The following is a 19516-nucleotide window of genomic DNA, read 5'->3' as shown; positions in this document are numbered from 1 at the left end:
TTTTCTCCTTTCTTTCTTTCTTTTTTCATTTTCTTTCTTTCGTTTTCTTTCTCTCTTTTCCTTTCTTTTTTCTTTTTTTTCTTTCTTTATCTTTCTTTTTCTATCTTTCTTTCGTTCTTTCTTTATCTTTTTTTCTTTCTTTCTTTCTCTCTTTCTTTTTCTTTTTTTTTTTCTTTCTTTCTTTCTTTCTTTCTTTTTCTTTTTTCTTTCTTTCTTTCTTTCTTTTCCTTTCTTTCTCTATCTTTCTTTACTCTCTTTTTCTTTCTCTCTTTCTCTTTCTCTCTTTCTTTACTCTCTTTCTTCTTTCTCTCTTTTTCTTTCTTTCTCTTTCTCTTTCTTTCTTTCTGTTTCTTTCTTTCTCTCTTTCTTTCTTTCTTTCTGTTTCTTTCTCTTTCTTTCTGTTTCTTTCTCTCTTTCTTTCTTTCTTTCTGTTTCTTTCTCTCTTTCTTTCTTTCTTTCTTTCTTCTTTCTCTTTTTCTTTCTTTCTTCTTTCTCTTTTTCTTCCTTATTTTATAATATATATAAATAAAATGATCTTGGAGGGAGTGTGGTTAAATGGGTTTTGCTGGGACTTCATCCACTGGCAGCCTGTCCTTAGGATAGTCATCAATATCAGATTGGTGGGTGGCTCAGTCGCAGCCCCTGCTTACACAGTGTAGGGCAGTATTTCCCTGTCAGGGTGCCTCCAGTTATGGCCAAACTACAACTCCCAGCATGCCCGGACAGCCTTTGGCTGTCCGGGCATGCTGGGAGTTGTAGTTTGGCCACAGCTGGAGGCACCCTGGTTGGGAAACACAGGTGTAAGGTATATATATATATATATATATATATATATATATATATATCTATCTCGATATCTATATCTATCTTGGGGTGAAAGTTTTATTTAAATACAATTTTCTGATACCAGAATACCCCTTTGAAATATGTGGGATTGAGTATGTTAGCAAGCTGCTCCATTTTTCATCATGCAATAGTTAAGCTTTTTTTTTTTATGTAAAACTAGAATATCTATAAGGTTTGTATTGTGTGAATAAGTTCTCCTCCTTTGTGCAGAACTCCCTGGTGCAGGAGGTGTATCAGAACTTCTCCTCCTGGTGCTCCCAAGTGGTTCGGCTGTACACTGACCAGCGCTACGTGGAGCTGGAGTGGACGGTGGGGCCTATTCCTATAGGGTGAGCGCACAGTGTTGGAGAAGAGGATTTTCCAGGTTCAGCCCTAATATCATTTATCATTGTCTGTTTCTATTTTTCAGGGATCGTATTGGAAAGGAAGTGATCAGCCGCTTTGAATCCAACTTGCAGACAAATGGCTTGTTTTATACAGATGCAAATGGAAGACAAGTCCTGCAGCGGAGGTGACTACTATTGACTTGTGTATGTGGTCATATGCTGAGGTGGGAGGAAATGACGGCACCACATAGCTCCTCCCTGTTGTCTGTGTCACCCTGAGGTGGGAGGAGCAGACTCCATGTCACATAGCTCCTCCTTCCTGTCTATCACCCTGTAGTGGGAGGAATAGACTGTCACAAAACTCCTCCCTCCTGTCTATATCACCCTGTGGTGGGAGGAATAGACTGTCACAAAGCTCCTCCCTCCTGTCTATATCACCCTGTGGTGGGAGGAGCAGACTCCATGTGACATAGCTCCTCCCTCCTGTCTATATCACCCTGAGGTGGGAGGAGCAGACTTCTCATCACATAGCTCCTCCCTCCTGTCTATATCACCCTGTGGTGGGAGGAGCAGACTCCACATCACACAGCTCCTCCCTCCTGTCTATATCACCCTGTGGTGGGAGGGGCAGACTCCATATCACATAGCTCCTCCCTCCTGTCTATATCACCCTGTGGTGGGAGGGGCAGACTCCATATCACACAGCTCCTCCCTCCTGTCTATATCACCCTGTGATGGGAGGAGCAGACTCCATGTCATAGCTCCTCCCTCCTGTTATCACCCTGTGGTGGGAGGAGCAGACTCCATATCACATAGCTCCTCCCTCCTGTCTATATCACCCTGTGGTGGGAGGAGCAGACTCTATATCCATATTTCTCTCTTCATACAGGAGAGACTTTCGGGAAACCTGGCCACTTAAGCAGACTGAACCAGTAGCTGGAAACTATTACCCAGTGAACAGCCGGATATATATTAAGGTGAGTGGTTCTGAAGGATAACCCCCAGCATCCTCCTATAAGGATGGAACCAACTCATTGTGGGTTAAAACCAACCCAGAGACTGAATTAACCTCTTAAGGACGCAGGGCATATATAACGGGTCGGTCCCGGTGGCTAATGCTAGCCTGGACCCTGGTCTAATAGTGTGCGGCACCGATCGTTGTGCTGTTCACTGTTAGCCCTTTAGACGTGGTGATCAAAGTTGATGGCTGCGTCTAAAATGAAAGTGAAAGCTTCCCAGCAGCTCAGTCGGGCTGATTGGGACCATCGCAATAAAATCCCAATGTCCTGATCAGCCAGGACCCGAGTGGAGGTCCCCTTACCTGCGTCCGATCGGCGATTGATTGCTCCAAGCCTGAGATCCAGGCTTGAGCAATTGACCGCCTATAACACTGATCAATGCAAAGCTATGGCTTTGCCGGGATCATTGTAAAAGATCAGTGTGCAGTGTTATATCCCCCTATGGAAAAAAAAAAGTTACCGTATATCCCGACGTATAAGACTACTTTTTAACCCCGAATTTTCTTCTGAAAAGTCAGGGGTCGTCTTATACGCCGGGTATTGAGGTCCGGGATAGGAAAACTTCTGATTATATGCCCGGGCCGGCTCCCGTGTTTGGCTGAAGGCAGGGGCCGGCCAGAGCAAGTAAAAACTAATACTGTATACTAAAAACCAGGGGGCCTGCAGCCACACACGGGAGCTGGCCCGGGCAGATAATCATAGGTATTCCTATGCCGGACATCCCTGTGTCCCGAAAAATCTTTTCGGGACATAAGGATGTCCGCCGGTCACTTACCATTCCCCGGCGGCGCGTGTCCTCCTGCGCTCCTCCGTCTCTATGGTTGTACGCACGGGACGTCAGTGACGTCACGTGCCTACAACCATAGAGGCAGAGGAGCGCAGGACCAGGAAGACCGCAGGAGGACGCACGCCGACCGGGGCCTGGTGAGTGACCGGCCGTGGTATCTTAAGTGATCCGGTCACCGCTCCCCGGTCCATAGGCCATAGCAGTAGATGGTGACCTGGGCCGGAGGAGCGGTGATCGGATCACTGTGGGGGCAGACCAGTACAGACATACAGCCTGCAGCCATACACTGTATATGGCTGGAAGCTGTATGTCTGTTGGGGGGAGCTGCCAATCTAATGTGGGGGGAGCTGCCTACTATTGTGGGGGAACTGCTGACCTAATGTGGGGGGAGCTGCCTACAAATGTGGGGGAGCTGCTGACCTATTGTGGGGGAGCTGCCTACTATTGTTGGGGAACTGCCTACTTAATGTGAGGGGAACTATACTGCCAACCTAATGTGGGGGAACATGATGCCTACCTAATGTGGGGGGAACTACAAGGTACCGTACATCGCGTTAGGAGGGGTAGTCTTATATGGCGAGTATATCCCAAACTCTATATTTTAACTGTAAAAGTTGGGGGTCGTCTTATACACCGGCATATACGGTAATAAGTTATTTAACCCCTTCCCTAATAAAAGTTTGAATCGCCCCCCTTTTCCCATTGAAAAAAACCCCAGTGTAAATAAAAATAAACATATGTGGTATCGTCACGTGTGGAAATATCGAAATTATAAAAAATATATCGTTAATTAAACCGCACGGTCAATGGCGTACGCGCAAAAAAATTCCAAAATCATAAATATCATATTTTAGTTTACTTTTGAGATCATGAAAAAAATTTTACAAATCAATCAGATCAATAATCAATCCGATCAATACAAAAATCATACCGCTAAAATCTTCAGCTCACGGCGCAAAAAATGAGCCCTCAAACCGCCCCATTCGCGGAAAAATAAAAAAGGTATAGGGGTCAGAAGATGACAATTTTAGAGGTATACATTTTCCTGCACGTAGTTATGATTTTTTCCAGAAGTGCGACAAAATCAAACCTATATAAGTAGGGGATCATTATAACCGTATGGACCTCCAGAATAAAGATGTCATTTTTACTGCAAAATGTACTGCGCAGAAACTGAAGCCCCCAAAATTACAAAATGTCATTTTTTCTTAAATTTTGTCGCACAATGAATTTTTTTTCCGTTCCGACGTAGATTTTTTGGTAAAATGACTGACGTCACTATAAAGTAGAATTGTTGGCACAAAAAAATAAGCCGTAATATCGAATTTTAGGTGCAAAATTGAAAGCGTTCTGATTTTTAGAAGGTGAAGAGGAAAAAATTAAAATGCAAAAAGGGAAAAACCCTGAGTCCTTACGGGGTTAAGGTTCAGTATAGGAAGAGAAAGGAATCCACCGTGACCAGCTTGTACGCAGAGATGCCCCCATCCATCCACCCCTGTCATATAACAATATATTTTGTTTATGGGGTCTTTTTGTATTGCAGGACAAGAATATTCAGTTCACTGTATTAACAGACCGATCACAGGGAGGATCCAGCATCACTGACGGGTCGCTGGAGCTTATGGTGAGTGTATTGAGGAGGAACCCTGGTCTAACAACTAGAGATGAGCGAATTTACAGTAAATTCGATTTGTCACGAACTTCTCGGCTCGGCAGTTGATGACTTATCCTGCGTAAATTAGTTCAGCCTTCAGGTGCTCCGGTGGGCTGGAAAAGGTGGATACATTCCTAGGAAAGAGTTTCCTAGGACTGTATCCATCTTTTCCAGCCCACGGGAGCACCGGAAATCTGAACTAATTTATGCAGGAAAAGCCATCAACTGCCGAGCCGAGAAGTTCGTGACGAATCGAATTTATTGTACGTTCGCTCATCTCTTCTAACAATGTAGGGGGGTAATGATCAGTAAAGCGCAAGTCTGTCCAAATCTGGTTCAAGCTAAGGTATCATTATACATTAGAACAGTGTTTCCCAACCAGGGTGCCTCCAGGTGTTGCAAAACTACAACTCCCAGCATGCCTGGACAGCCTTTGGCTGTCCAGGCATGCTGGGAGTTGTAGTTTTGCAACATCTGGAGGCACCCTGGTTGGGAAACACTGTATTAGAACCATCCTATGCAACACATGGCTCTCCAGCTGTTGCAAAAATTTAATTCCAAACTTGCCCACACAGTCAACAGCTGGAGAGCCACAGGTTGTAGCCCACTGTGTTAGGAAATTAAAGGGCTACTCCGGTGAAAGACTTTTTTTATTTTATTATTTATTTATTTTTTTTTTAATCAACTGGTGCCAGAAAGTTAAACAGATTTGTAAATTACTTCCATTAAAAAATCTTAATCCTTCTAGTTCTTATTAGCTGCTGAATACTCCAGAGGAAATTATTTTCTTTTTCGATACAGTGCTCTCTGCTGACATCTTTGTCCATTTTAGGAACTGTCCAGAACAGCATATGTTTGCTATGGGGGGATTTCCTTTTACCCTGGACAGTTCCTAAAATGGACAGAGATGTCAGCAGAGAGCACTGTGCTCGTGATGTCAGCAGAGAGATCTGTGTTTCAAACGGAAAATAATTTCCACTATAGTATTCAGCAGCTAATAAGTACAGGAAGAATTAAGATTTTTTTAATAGAAGTAATTTACAAATCTGTTTAACTTTCTGGCACCAGTTGATTTAAAAAAAAAAAAAAAAACATTTTTCACCAGAGTACCCCTTTAAAGGAGTTATGCAGCGTTTAAAACCTGTCCCCTATCCACAGAATAGGGGCAAAGAGTCTGATCGCAGAGGGTCCAACAGCTGTATTTAGAACGGCACCCAAAACTCGCTGTGCATAGGTAGGTCCACACTCCCCCTCTATGCATTCTGTATGGAAGCGCTGGAGAAAGCCAAGTACAGCACTTTGTGCACCTCTGGCGCCCCCATATAAAATGCATGGAGAAGCTGTGATGACCCTGCTCTGTGCACAGGGAAATTCAGGCCCCATTCCGGAGATCACTGGGGGTCCCAACGATCAGACAATTATCCCCTATCCTGTGGATAGGGAATACGTTTTAAAAAGCTGGAGAACCCATTTAAAGGGGTACTCCGGTGGAAAACATTTATTTTTAATTTTTTTTTTTAAATCAACTGATGCCAGAAAGTTAAACAGATTTGTAAAAATCTTAATCCTTCCAGTACTTATTAGCAGCTTTATACTAAAGAGGAAATTCTATACTTTTTGGATTTCTTTTCTGTCTGACCACAGTGCTCTCTGCTGACATCTCTGCCCATTTTAGGAACTGTCCAGAGCAGCTATGGGGATTTTCTCTTGCTCTGGACAGTTCCTGACATGGACAGAGATGTCAGCAGAGAGCACTGTGGTCGTGACGGAAAAGATTTCCAAAAGAAAAGAATTTCCTCTGTAGTATAAAGCCGCTAATAAATGCTGGAAGGATTAAGATTTTTTTTTTTTTAATTAGCAGCTTTATACTACAGAGGAAGTTATTTTCTTTTAAAGGGGTACTCCGGTGCATAGACATCTAATCCCCTATCCAAAGGATTGGGGATAAGATGCCTGATCGCAGGAGTCCCGCCGCTGGGGACCCCCATGATCTTGCACGCGGCCCCCCGTTTGTAATCAGTCCCCGGAGCGTGTTCGCTCCGGGACTGATTACCGGCGACTACAGGGCGGGCGGTGTGTGACGTCGCGTCCCCGCCCCCATGTGATGTCACGCTCTGCCCCTCAATGCAAGCCTACAGGAGGGGGCGTGACATCACACGGGGGCGGGGTTGTGACGTCACACACCGCCCGCCCTGTAGTCGCCGGTAATCAGTCCCGGGGGAGTACACGCAGGGGACTGATTACAAACTGGGTGCCACGTGCAAGATCACGGGGGGTCCCCAGCGGCAGGACTCCCGCGATCAGGCATCTTATCCCCTATCCTTTTGGATAAGGGATAAGATGTCTAAGCACCGGAGTACCCCTTTTTAAGATTTATTTTCTGTCTGACCACAGTGCTCTCTGCTGACACCTCTGTCCATGTCAGGAACTGTCCAGAGCAGGAGAAAATCCCCATAGCAAACCTCTCCTGCTCTGGACAGTTCCTGACATGGACAGAGGTGTCAGCAGAGAGCACTGTGGTAAGACGGAAAATAATTTTCTCTGTAGCATTCAGCAGCTAAAAAGTACTGGAAGGATTACGTTTTTTTAATAGAAGTAATTTACAAATCTGTTTAACTTTCTGGCACCAGTTGATTTAAAAAAATAAATAAATAAAAAAAACATCCTCTGAATGTTTTTGCTTTGTGTGAATACATTTCTTAAATTCCATTAACTCCTCGCTCACACTACGTTTTGTGCCTCCGAGTCACGGATATGTTTCGTCTGAATGTCATTTTGACATGTTCTTGTCTGTTCTTGGACAAACATGGGCCCCATTCTTTTTTAATGGGCCGAGCCTAGTCAGCTAGTGGCTATGTTCGGGTCATTTCCCAAAGCTTTGTTTCTCAGTCCAAGACAAAACTCTGAAACATAGTTAAAAAAATGACCTGAACGTAGTCCCTAGCTGCCTACACCCCGACTATTGAAATGAATGGGGCCTGTGCCTGTCCTAGCACGGATACATGGACATGTTGTTTTAACAGGTTCCCCATGTAGCCTCAGAGGCACAAATCGTGGTGTGAACCGAGCCTAAGAGGAAGGAAACGGTCATAAACATTTCTGTAATAAATCTTACGCATGTAAATATTCCCTAAAGCAGTGTTTCCCAACCAGGGTGCCTCCAGCTGTTGCAAAACTACAACTCCCAGCATGCCCGGACAGCCAACGGCTGTCCGGGCATGTTGGGAGTTGTAGTTTTGCAACAGCTGGAGGCACACTGGTTGGGAAACACTAATGTAGACTGACTATCCCCAGCTCAGGTTACAGACTGTATAATTACCCAGCTTTGGCTCGGGCTTTAGGCCCCCAGTTGGCCGGGCATGCTGGGAGTTGTAGTTTTGCAACAGCTGGAGGCACCCTGGTTGGGAAACACTGCCATAAAGTAATGTTGCTGCCAAGTTATATTATACACCTATATCCTGTATATAAACCTTTCCTGCCAGGTCCAGAGACGTCTCCTGTATGACGATATTCGTGGGGTGGGGGAGCCTCTGCTGGAGCCTGGGCCGTACGGAGAGGGGATTATACTTAGGGGGAGGCACTTGCTGCTTTTGGACACCCCACAAAGTTCTGCAGATCTACATCGGACTCTGGGTTTACAGGAGTACATGTCCCCCCAAATCATCCTTTCTTCTGGAGATGCGGTACCCTACAGCTCACAGCAGGGTGGATCCAACCAGGTAAGTAGTAGAACAGCCACGTTGCTTTTGATACAGCTTAAAGGGGTACTCCGGTGGAATTTTTTTATTTTTTTTTTATTTTAATCAACTGGTGCAAAAAAGTTAAACAGATTTGTAAATTACTTCTATTAAAAAAAATCTTAATCCTTCTAGTACTTATTAGCTGCTGAATACTACAGAGAAATTTTTTTTCTTTTTGGAACACAGAGCTCTCTGCTGACATCTCTGTCCATTTTAGGAACTGTCCAGAGCAGCATAGGTTTGCTATGGGCATTTTCTCCTGCTCTGGACAGTTCCTGACACGGACAGAGGTGTCAGCAGAGAGCACTGTGGTCAGACAGAAAAGAAATAGAAAATAATTTCGGCAGCTAATTCAGAAGCTAATACGTACTGGAAGGATTAAGATTTTTGTTAAACAGATTTGTAAATTACTTCTATTAACTTTTTGGTACAAGTCACTATTTAAAAAAAAAAAAAAAAAAACTTGGAGTATCTGTCATGATGTTAAATGTTATAATCCTCCCAGGTCACTTCCCCCATCATGATAAACCACCTCCTGCCTTTATTTTTTTTATTAATGTTTAGTTTTCTACCTTGATATTGTTCTGTATTTTCTGCTCAGTCTCAGTCAGATTCACAGACTGGGAAGGGGCGTTCCCCAGCAGGCGTGACATCATCTGAAGCCATACAGGGGAGAACTTCCTCCCTCACTCTGCTACACACAGCCTAGAGCAGTTCAGTGTGAGATGAGCTGTGATTGGCTAAGGCTGCACACCACCACCACTCAGCATTTTCAGGTTTTGGGCCAGGCCAGCAGGAGTCCAAAGTCTGTACTAGAGATGGGGGGGGAGGAACTGTGCTCTGGACAAGTAGGGAGACACCTAGTGGCAGCTTTTTTTTTAAACACAAATAAAACATAGAAAACATAATAAAAAAAATTAAAAAAAAAAGTACATTAGAAATATTTATTATTTATCATAAGGAGTGCACGAGCAAAAATTAGTTTTAATGAGAGTGACCATTTCATGTCTTAATCCCCTTGACCGCTCACATTTTTCCTAAAGTTCTCAGCCCTGAAGGCCCCGCTCCCCGACAATGTCCACCTCCTCACCCTCGCTCTGCACGAGCCAAAGAAGCTTCTGCTCAGGTTGGAGAACCCCTTCCAGGGACACGAGAGCGCTAACTATTCCCAACCTGCCACCGTCAATCTCCAGGTGAGACCCTGATCCGCAGCTTCTCCGTACACTCTGTGGTATAGAGATTCCTGTGCGCTCATCCGCTCTTTATTCTTATACAGGAGCTGTTCTCCACAATCTCCTTGTCCGAGGTGGAAGAAATGACACTGTCAGCAAATCTGCCAAAGAGTAAGATGAATCGCATGCAGTGGAGAGCGGAGGGAGGTGAGTGACTGGCGCTCTGGTATAGTACGGTATAACATACTGCTATCCCCCCTCCTCCATACGTCTTGTCTGCAGTGCCCTGATGTCATGCAATGTTTTACAACAGGCACAGTACATTTCATGTAAGAGGAGCATTTCTCACAATACAATAGATATCAAAGCTTAAAGGGGTACTCTGGTGGGGGGAAATTTTATTTTTATTTTTTTAAGTGAACTGGTGCCAGAAAGATAAACAGATTTGTAAATTACAAAGCGAAGATGTGATATTCGGCACTGCTCCTACTGGCTAAGCTGGACTGTGAAACGGACATACGACAAGGATAAACCAATAGAGATGTGGTGGTGCTCTGACGCAGTGGCAAAGTTCAAATCTTCAAATCTTCAATACAGTGGAGAGTTAGAAAAACATCGGCACTCACCAATCTTCTCTTTAAAAGCTTCTTTATTGATACATGAAATGCAGTCATAGAGAGGGATCTGTGCGGGGGGGGGGGGGGGGGGGGGAAGTACTACTTACACCCCCCCCCCCCCCCCCCCTGCACAGATCCCTCTCTATGACTGCATTTCATGTATCAATAAAGAAGCTTTTAAAGAGAAGATTGGTGAGTGCCGATGTTTTTCTAACTCTCCACTGTATTGAAGATTTGTAAATTACTTCTATTTAAAATTCTTAATCCTTTCAGTACTTATTAGCAGCTGTATGCTATAAAGGAAATTTTATTCTTTTTTTAATTTCTTGTCCACAGTGCTCTCTGCTGACACCTCTGTCCGGGTCAGGAACTGTCCAGAGCAGCATAGGTTTGCTATGGGGATTTTCTCCTGCTCTGGACAGTTCCTGATACGGACAGAGGTGTCAGCAGAGAGCACTGTGGACAAGACAAAAAAGAAATGAAAAAATAATTTCCTCTGTAGCATACAGCTGCTAATAAGTACTGGAAACATTAATATTTTTTTTTTTAATAGAAGTATTTTACAAATCTGTTTTAACTTTCTGGCACCAGTTGATTTAAGAAAAAAATGTTTTCCACCGGAGTACCCCTTTAAAGAGGACCTGCAGCCTCCCGAGACATTGAGATTTGAATAGCCCCTGATAGATCAGGATGCCTTGAGGGGTAGGGGTATAATTATTTTATCAATGCGGCCCCTGATTTCTAAGATATGAAGCATTTGCACCCTATCTGACGGTCGGTGAATCTGTCAGATGGGTGTAGGGTTCATTACAATACTGTGTGATCTCAGACAGCAGGATGGTAGGAGATCTCTCCCGTGTAGGGGATGATGAGTGTAGTTTGTTCCAAACGCTGAGTAGCGGAGTAGCCCTTTAAAGGGGTACTTCTGTGAAAACCTTTTTTTTTTTTTTTTTTTTTTTTTTAAATCAACAGGTGCCAGAAAGTTAAACAGATTTGTAAATCACTTCTATTAAAAAAATCTTAATCCTTCCAGTACTTTTTTAGGGGCTGTATACTAAAGAGAAAACAAAAAAAAAAATGCATTTCCTCTGATGTCATAACCACAGTGCTCTCTGCTGACCTCTGCTGTCCATTTTAGGAACTGTCCAAAGCCAGAGAAAATCCCCATAGACTACATATGCTGCTCTTGACAGTTCCTAAAATGGACAGCAGAAGTCAGCAGAGAGCACTGTGGTCATGACATCACAGGAAATGCATTTCTTTTGTGGATTTCTCTTTAGTATACAGCCCCTAAAAAGTACTGGAAGGATTAAGAGTTTTTTTTAATAGAAGTGATTTACAAATCTGTTTAACTTTCAGGCATCAGTTGATTAAAGTTTGTTCCAAACGCTGAGCAGCGGAGTACCCCTTTTTAAGGATGTTTTCAGAAACTCAAAGTGCAGCTCTGGTTGTGACTTGTGTATAAATTAGAGCCCAATAAAAAAGACGCTCAAAGTTTAATGATCACTTTTAATAATCAAAAGAAGCTTTGCTTTAAGATCAGCTTAGCCAGTTCTTATAGCAGTGTTCCCCAACTCGTGGCTCTCCAGCTGTTGCAAAACTACAACTTTTATCATGCCCAGACATGATGGCTACTGTAGTTTTGCAAGAGATGGAGAGCCATAGGGAAATGTTTCCTATCCAGGGTGCCTCCAACTGCTACAAAACTACAACTCCCAGTATGCTCGGAGTTGTAGTTTTGCAACAGCTGGAGGCACCCTGGTTTGGAAACCTTGTCTTTCGGGTTTGCACTATGCCCTGACAGCCACTTGCTTGGAGTTGTAGTTTCACAACCATTGGACAGATTATAGACTGCTGTTCCACAGCGATGCCTCTTTTATCCTGTATGGCCACATTTCCATACATTATGAATAATAAGATTGTAACAGATTTTTTTGTGTGTCACTTTATAAAAAAATACAAAAAAAAAAAAAAAAACAAGTTGCAAGTCTGTCAAAAGTTTTGGTGTTTAGATAACCCCACCAATTGTTAGGGTAAACCAGGAGAAGTGCTCAGCTTAATGCTTCCCTCTCCAGCTTGCTGCAGGAGGCAGGCTCCATAGACTTACTACAGAATGTTTCTCTTGCAGCAAGGCTGGGAGGTAGGGATCGACCGATAATCACGATTTTGGGCATTATTGGTATCGGCAATTACCTTGGCGATAAGCTGATAATGCCCCCCCCCCCACCGTAGTGCTGGGCGGTATACCGGTATGAACCGGATACCGTTTTTTTGCCCATACCGCTATACCGGTCGGGCCCCTCCCAAACCCTCCAAGTCAATAAAAAAAAAAAAAATTAAACTTACCCGTAATGGGGGTGGTCTGGGCCATCCATCCATCCATCCATCCTTCCTGTAGTGTCCGGCGGCATTTCGGGTGGAGGGTGCACCGGTACGGGCTGTCCTTCTTCTCCGGGGTCCTCTTCTCCACTCCGGGCAGGCTCCGGCCTAGTACGCTGCATAGACGCCGTGACGTCAGGTACGTCGCTGCACAGCGGCGTCTATGCAGCGTTACTAGGCCGGAGCCTGCCCGGAGTGGAGAAGAGGACCCCAGAGAAGGACAGCACGGAGCGGTTCACCCTCCACCCGGAATGCCGCCGAACACTACAGGAAGGATGGATGGCCCGGCTCACCCTCCCCGGACGGTCCTTGCAGCAACTGGGAAGGTGAGTCAGGGTTCTGGGATGGACAGGGGGCTGTATAATATACTATACCTACAGTAGGCCCTCCAGCTGTTGCAAAACTACAACTCCCAGCATGCCCGGACAGCCAACGGCTGTCCGGGCATGCTGGGAGTAGTAGTTTTGCAACAGCTGGAGGCACCCCTAGGCGCGGCGGCGGTGATAGGTCTCAGGACCCCCGGACACGCAAGGGGAGAGAAGCGGGTGGTGGCAGCGGCCTATCTCACCACAAAAGCCACTGCAGTGCATTGATTTAAAGCGCCCACTTTATATCAATGATCTGCAGTGGTGTCGCGGGGGGATAAATAGCCGATAACTTATACCGGAATATCGGTATAAGTTATTGGCTATCGGCCCTAACCTCCACCGATTATCGGCCCTAAAAAAAACGATATCGGTCGATCCCTACTGGGAGGGAAGCACTAAGCTGAGCACTTCTCCTGGTTTGTTCTAGTTATAGATGGGGAAAGGTTGGCAGGGGCATGATAGCTGTAGGGGGTGCAGAGTTAGCAGCCGCCTTGGGGCCCCAAAGAACATCTACCCCATAAGAGACTAGTATTATAATTAACAGACAGGGGGAGATTTATCAAAACCTGTCGAGAGGAAAAGTTGCCCATAGCAACCAATCAGATCGCTACTTTCATTTTTAACAAGGCCTCTGGAAAATGAAAGCAGCGATCTGATTGGTTGCTATGGGCAACTTTTCCTTTGCACAGGTTTTGATAAATCTCCCCCTTAGTGCAGATTTTTTTTCTCGGGCCCCACCTGCCTCTGGTGGTAAATGTATGTCAGAACACCACACTGATCAAAACAGTTATTATTTTTTCAAATGACTAAGTGCATTTAAAGGGGTACTCCAGTGGAAAACTTTAATTTTAATTTTTTTTAATGGACTGGTGCCAGAAAGTTAAACAGATTTGTAAATTACTGCTATTTAAAAAAAAAAAAAAAAAAATTATCCTTCCAGTACTTCTTAGCAGCTGTATGCTACAGAGGAATTCATTTTTTTTGTCTTGTCCACAGTGCTCTCTGCTGACACCTCTGCCCGTGTCAGGAACTGTCCAGAGCAGCATAGGTTTGCTGATACGGGCATCAGGTGTCAGCAGAAAGCACTGTAGACAAGACAAAAAAAGAAATTCAAAAAGAATAGAATTTCCTCTGTAGCATACAGCTGCTAAAAAGTACTGGAAGGATAAGGATTTTTTTTTTTTTTTTTTTTTTTTTTTTTATAGAAATAATTTACAAATCTGTTTAACTTTCTGGCACCAGTTGATTTAAAAAAAAAAGTTTGCCACCGGAGTACCCCTTTAAAATTTTTTTTGAAAATTTTCATTTTCAGGGGGGAAAAAAAATTGCTGGTTTTTCTATAGCTTATAAACAGTCCCTGTAAGGTCTAATGCTACAGTCATTATTACTGTCTATCTGTAGGCTGTAGAGATGAGCGAACTTACAGTAAATTCGATTCGTCACGAACTTCTCGGCTCGGCAGTTGATGACTTATCCTGCATAAATTAGCTTTCCGGTGGGCTGGAAAAGGTGGATACATTCCTAGGAGACTCTTTCCTGGGAATGTATCCACCTTTTCCGGACCACCTGAAAGCTGAACTAATTTACGCAGGAAAAGTCATCAACTGCCGAGCCGAGAAGTTCGTGACGAATCGAATTTACTGTAAGTTCGCTCATCTCTAGTAGGCTGGTTTAGATAATAGAGCAATAATATAATGGTTGCAGTATACATAGACCTATTCATAGGGAGATTTTATTACAATATTTTACATTCTGTTTTGTTTCTTCACCGCAGCTTCCGATGCGCACAAAAGAGACAGTGGTTTCTTCCTGGACCCCGCAGCCATCACGCTGAACCCTATGGAGATCCGGACCTTCCTTGCTACCGTCCAGTACAGAAAATATACCAGTGCGGGTAGATGATGACGCTGTATAGGGGGGGGGGGGGGAGAGGTTATCCTCCGCTGGCAGCCCTATGCCTTACTGACCGTGCATTATATACTCTGTTACACAGGGCTCAAATAAACTTATTTTCCAAAGAAAAAAAAAATAAATTGGCTGAAGTTTAGTTTATGCTCCAGGTTAAAAAAAACAGAAATATCCATCCAGTCCTGAATCAAGAGCACGGCGCCCCCTTCAGGAGGCAGTGGTAGTACTGTCAGATGGAGGGATGTCTTGCGACTCCGCTTCAGAGTCCGCAGATGAGTGAGAGTATCGGCAGCTGTCGCCCAAGTCACAGAAACCCTAAAGGAATAAAAAAAATAATAATTAAATTTTAAAAAAAAGGGGGTGGAGTGTGTCAGAGGAACCAATCAGAACGTAGTTTAGTGCAGACAGATCAAAAACATTAACATGTAAACATTTTTTTAAGGGCAGAGTATATGACCCCCCCCCAAAGACTACTAGAACAAAGGCTCCCCCTAATGGTCAGTGCTAATATTTATATAAATAGGCTAAGACAGTGTTTCCCAACCATGGTGGCTCCAGCTGTTGCAAAACTACAACTCCCAGCATGCCCGGACAGCCTTCGGCTGTCCGGGCATGCTGGGAGTTGTAGTTTTGCAACAGCTAGAGCCAGCCTCGATAAGGCTACAACCTTAACCTATGTAGCACATTGCAAAAGTGCATTGTTTGTTTGTTCTCACCTCATAGGTTAGGCTGCGTTCACACTGCCGTCTAGACCTCTCCCGTTCTTCTCCCTTCAAAAATAAAAACGGACTTTAAAGGGTTATCCAGGAAAAAACTTTTTATTATATATATCAACAGGCTTCAGAAAGTTAAACAGATTTGTAAATTACTTCTATTAAAAAAATCTTAATCCTTTCAGTACTTATGAGCTTCTGAAGTTGAGTTGTTCTTTTCTGTCTGAGCGCTCTCTGATGACACGTGTCTCGGGAAACGCCCAGTTTAGAAGAGGTTTGCTATGGGGATTTGCTCCTAAACTGGGCGGTTCCCGAGACACGTGTCATCAGAGAGCACTTAGACAGAAAAGAACAACTCAATTTCAGAAGCTCATAAGTACTGAAAGGATTAAGATTTTTTAATAGAAGTAATTTACAAATCTGTAACTTTCTGGAGCCAGTTTATATATATAAAAAAATTTTTTTTTTCCTGGATAACCCCTTAAGGACTGAGCGTTTTTCAGTTTTTTTGCATTTTAGTTTTTTCCTCCTTTCCTTCTAAAAATCATAACCCTTTAAATTTTGCACCTAAAAATCCATATGATGGCTTATTTTTTTGCGCCACCAATTCTACTTTGTAATGACATCAGTCATTTTACCAAAATCTACAGCAAAATGGAAAAAAAAAATCATTGTGCGACAAAATGGAAGAAATGATTAACCTATAGATTCCCCTAGGGGAATCCAATAAAGACCCTATTTTTCCCATATACATATGTACTTTATGGTGACCCCACAAGCTTTATTAAATAATAATAAATATTGTGCACTAAATGAAACTGAACATTTATACACAATAAACATACCGAGCTGCTGCTTTGCTAATCTTTTAACCGTGTGTGGTTCTATGTATAGAGGCTAATAACTCCTCCTCTGCTGTTAACCAATGAGCGTTCCTGCAGTACACGTCCTGCAACCAGAGCTGCTGCTGTGCTTTTAGCTTAAAAGAATCCCCTACTCTGCCCCCCTCAACATGTTTCGCTGCTCCCGCAGCTTTGTCAAGAGGTAGCGGGCATGCGGGAGCAGAGAAACATGTTGAGGGGGGCAGAGTAGGGGATTCTTTTAAAGGGGTACTCCGCCCCTAGACATCTTATCCCCTATCCAAAGGATAGAGGATAAGATGTCAGATCGCTGCGGTGCCGCTGCTGGGGAGCCCCGGGATCCCCGCTGCGGCACTGCGCTATCATTACAGCACAGAGCGAGTTCACTCTGTGCGTAATGACGGGCGATACAGGGGACGGAGCCGCGTGATGTCATGGCTCCGCCCCTCGTGACATCACGGCCCGTCCCCTTAATGCAAGTCTATGGCAGGGGGCGTGACTACCACCGCGCCCCCTCCCATAGACTTGTATTGAAAGGGGCCGAGCCATGACGTAATGATGCTCCAGCCCCTGTATTGCGCGTCATTACGTGCAGAACGATCTCGCTCTGTGCTGTTATGATAGCAGCGGGGTGCTGCAGCGGGGATCCCTGGGCTGCCCAGCAGCGGGACCGCGGCAATCTGACATCTTATCTCTTATCCTTTGGATAAGGGATAAGATGTCTAGGGGCGGAGTACCCCTTTAAAAGAATCCCCTACTCTGCCCCCCTCAACATGTTTCTCTGCTCCCGCATGCCCGCTACCTCTTGACAAAGCTGCGGGAGCAGCGAAACATGTTGAGTGGGGCAGAGTAGGGGATTCTTTTAAGCTAAAAGCACAGCAGCAGCTCTGGTTGCAGGACGTGTACTGCAGGAACGCTCATTGGTTAACAGCAGAGGAGGAGTTGTTAGCCTCTATACAATGAACATTTATACACAATATACATACCGAGCTGCTGCTTTGCTAATCTTTTAACCGTGTGGTTCTGTTTCATTTAGTGCACAATATTTATTATTATTTAATAAAGCTTGTGGGATCACCATAAAGTACATATGTATATGGGAAAATAGGGTCTTTATTGGATTCCTTAGGGGAATCTATAGGTTAATATATTGAAGTTAACCCTCCATATCTTGGTCTAAAGTGATGAGTTGAAAATAGAAGAAAAAACACCATTTTGTAACTTTTGGGGGCTTCCGTTTCTACGCAGTACATTTTTTGGTAAAAATGACACCTTCTCTTGCTTTATTCTGTAGGTCCATACGGTTAAAATGATACCCTACTTATACAGGTTTGATTTTGTCGCACTTCTGAAAAAAATCATAACTACATGAAGGAAAATTTATCCGTTTAAAATTGTCATCTTCTGACCCCTATAACTTTTTATTTTTCCATGTATGGGGCGCTATGAAGGCTCATTTTTTGCGCCGTGATCTGAAGTTTTTAGCGGTACCATTTTTGTTTTGATCAACTTTTTGATCCCTTTTTTTAATGGTATAAAGTGACCAAAAATACGCTATTTTGGACTTCAGAATTTTTTGGCGTGTACGCCATTGACCGTGCGGTTTAATTAACTATATATTTTTATAGTTCGGACATTTACGCACGCGACGATACCACATATGTTTAATTTTTTTGTTCTGAGCATGCTCAGAAGTAAAAACAGATGCAAACAGATGACATTAAAGGCTCATCCGTTTTCCATAGACTTCAATGTTAAATTTACTGTATCCGTTTTTCTCTTTCGGAAATGAGCGCAGACGGGTACAAACGGATGTCAACGGATTGTAAAAAAAATCCCATTGACATGAATGGGATTTCTTTAAGACACAGTTTTTAATCCGGTTATAGCCCGCAAGAACGGAACCGAAACAGGGATAAAAAAAAACAGGGACAGATGGCCGTGTGAACGCACCCTTACTCTGCATCAACTCGCACTACAAGTCTCAGCGGCTCCAGTCACTCACCTGCTTGTACTTCTTGCACGTAAACTGTTTAAAGCTTGTATCATCCACGATGGCTTTTCTCTTGTTCTGAAAGTGTTTCCTCCTCTCCTCCAGAGATGTTGCGATTCCTCCCCTGAGGAGGCAACACGGCGTCAGTGACTGCGGTATGACACTACTATAGAGCCAAAGGTTGCAAACCCTGCTATAAACTACAACTCTCATTATACTTAGGACGAAGAGCAGGTTGCAAAATCTACTAAAACTTCTATCCTTGTGCTAGTTTCAAGTGATCATGTTACAGGTTATTTTTTGCTTCCATGTAAGGCTGGGTTCACACTAAGTTTTTCAAATACGGTTACCGTATACGGTTTTCCGCTAAAAAACGTATGGCAAAAACCGTATGCAATCGTATACAACCGTATGACTCCAAATATGGTTTTCCCCCGTATACGGTTCCAAAACGTATGTACGGTTCTATCCGTTTGCATCCGTTTTTGCCTACGGTTTTGCTATTTTGTTGGAATTAGTTTTCAAGCAATTTAATAAAGTTACTATTGTTCTATTGAAATTCTTTCTGCGCATGTGTGAACTCCAAAAAACGGATTAGAAAAACCGTGTGCAACCGTATTCTGAAATTCTGTGTACGGTTCTCATAGACAACAATGTTAAAAGAACCGCTTACGGTTTTCCAACCGGAGGCAAAAACGTGGACAGCGTTTTTGCCTACGGTTGAAAAATCGGCAAAACCGTATCCGAAGCAAAACGGATGCAACCGTACACAACATTTGGAATACGGTTTACAATGCATGCTCTTTGCATACGTTTTCGGATACTGTCATATACGTTTTTTTTGCGGAAAACCGTATATGGTTACCGTATTTGTAAATCGTAGTGTGAACCCAGCCTAAGGCTGCATTCACACCACGTTTTTGCACTACAGTTCACATATACGTTTTCAATGTGAAAACCGTACGGAACCGTATAGAAAACCGTATGCATTGACTTAACATTGTAAACCGTATGCCAAATGATGCATCAGGTTGTGTCCGTTTTTTTCCCGTACCCAAAACCGTAGCCTACCACGGTTTTTGATCCGGGTGAAAAACTGTATTAAACCCTATATGTTTTTTTTTTTTTTTTAAC

The 19516-nt window shown here is 43.6% G+C and overlaps 2 protein-coding genes across 5 annotated transcripts in view; one reads left to right on the top strand and one right to left on the bottom strand.

Moving 5' to 3' along the window:
• The window catches only part of MAN2B1 (mannosidase alpha class 2B member 1), a 47428-nt gene extending 32443 nt beyond the window's left edge, over positions 1–14985 (top strand). Inside the window, exons 17-24 of the mRNA XM_056570314.1 lie at positions 1057–1175; positions 1256–1357; positions 2062–2149; positions 4522–4602; positions 8115–8351; positions 9416–9565; positions 9649–9751; positions 14683–14985. Of these exons, the coding sequence (XP_056426289.1) occupies positions 1057–1175; positions 1256–1357; positions 2062–2149; positions 4522–4602; positions 8115–8351; positions 9416–9565; positions 9649–9751; positions 14683–14810 (1008 nt within the window). The 3' untranslated portion in view covers positions 14811–14985. The remainder of the gene's footprint in view (positions 1–1056; positions 1176–1255; positions 1358–2061; positions 2150–4521; positions 4603–8114; positions 8352–9415; positions 9566–9648; positions 9752–14682) is intronic.
• A 9-nt stretch (positions 14986–14994) lies between these two features.
• TRMT1 (tRNA methyltransferase 1) overlaps positions 14995–19516 on the bottom strand; it is a 62024-nt gene continuing 57502 nt past the window's right edge. For 3 of the 4 annotated variants that reach the window (XM_056570317.1, XM_056570316.1, XM_056570315.1), the window contains exons 16-18: positions 18395–18506; positions 15533–15586; positions 14995–15131 (exon numbers count right to left, since the gene is read on the bottom strand). In XM_056570317.1, the coding sequence (XP_056426292.1) occupies positions 15024–15131; positions 15533–15586; positions 18395–18506 (274 nt within the window). In that variant the 3' untranslated portion in view covers positions 14995–15023. The remainder of the gene's footprint in view (positions 15132–15532; positions 15587–18394; positions 18507–19516) is intronic. The other variant, XM_056570318.1, reaches the window with a different exon arrangement.

The sequence above is a fragment of the Hyla sarda genome, chromosome 4 (genome assembly GCF_029499605.1).
Source record: "Hyla sarda isolate aHylSar1 chromosome 4, aHylSar1.hap1, whole genome shotgun sequence".
NCBI lineage: Eukaryota > Metazoa > Chordata > Amphibia > Anura > Hylidae > Hyla > Hyla sarda.
Note: the sequence above shows the minus strand (reverse complement) of the source record. Positions and strands in the feature narration are given on the sequence as shown.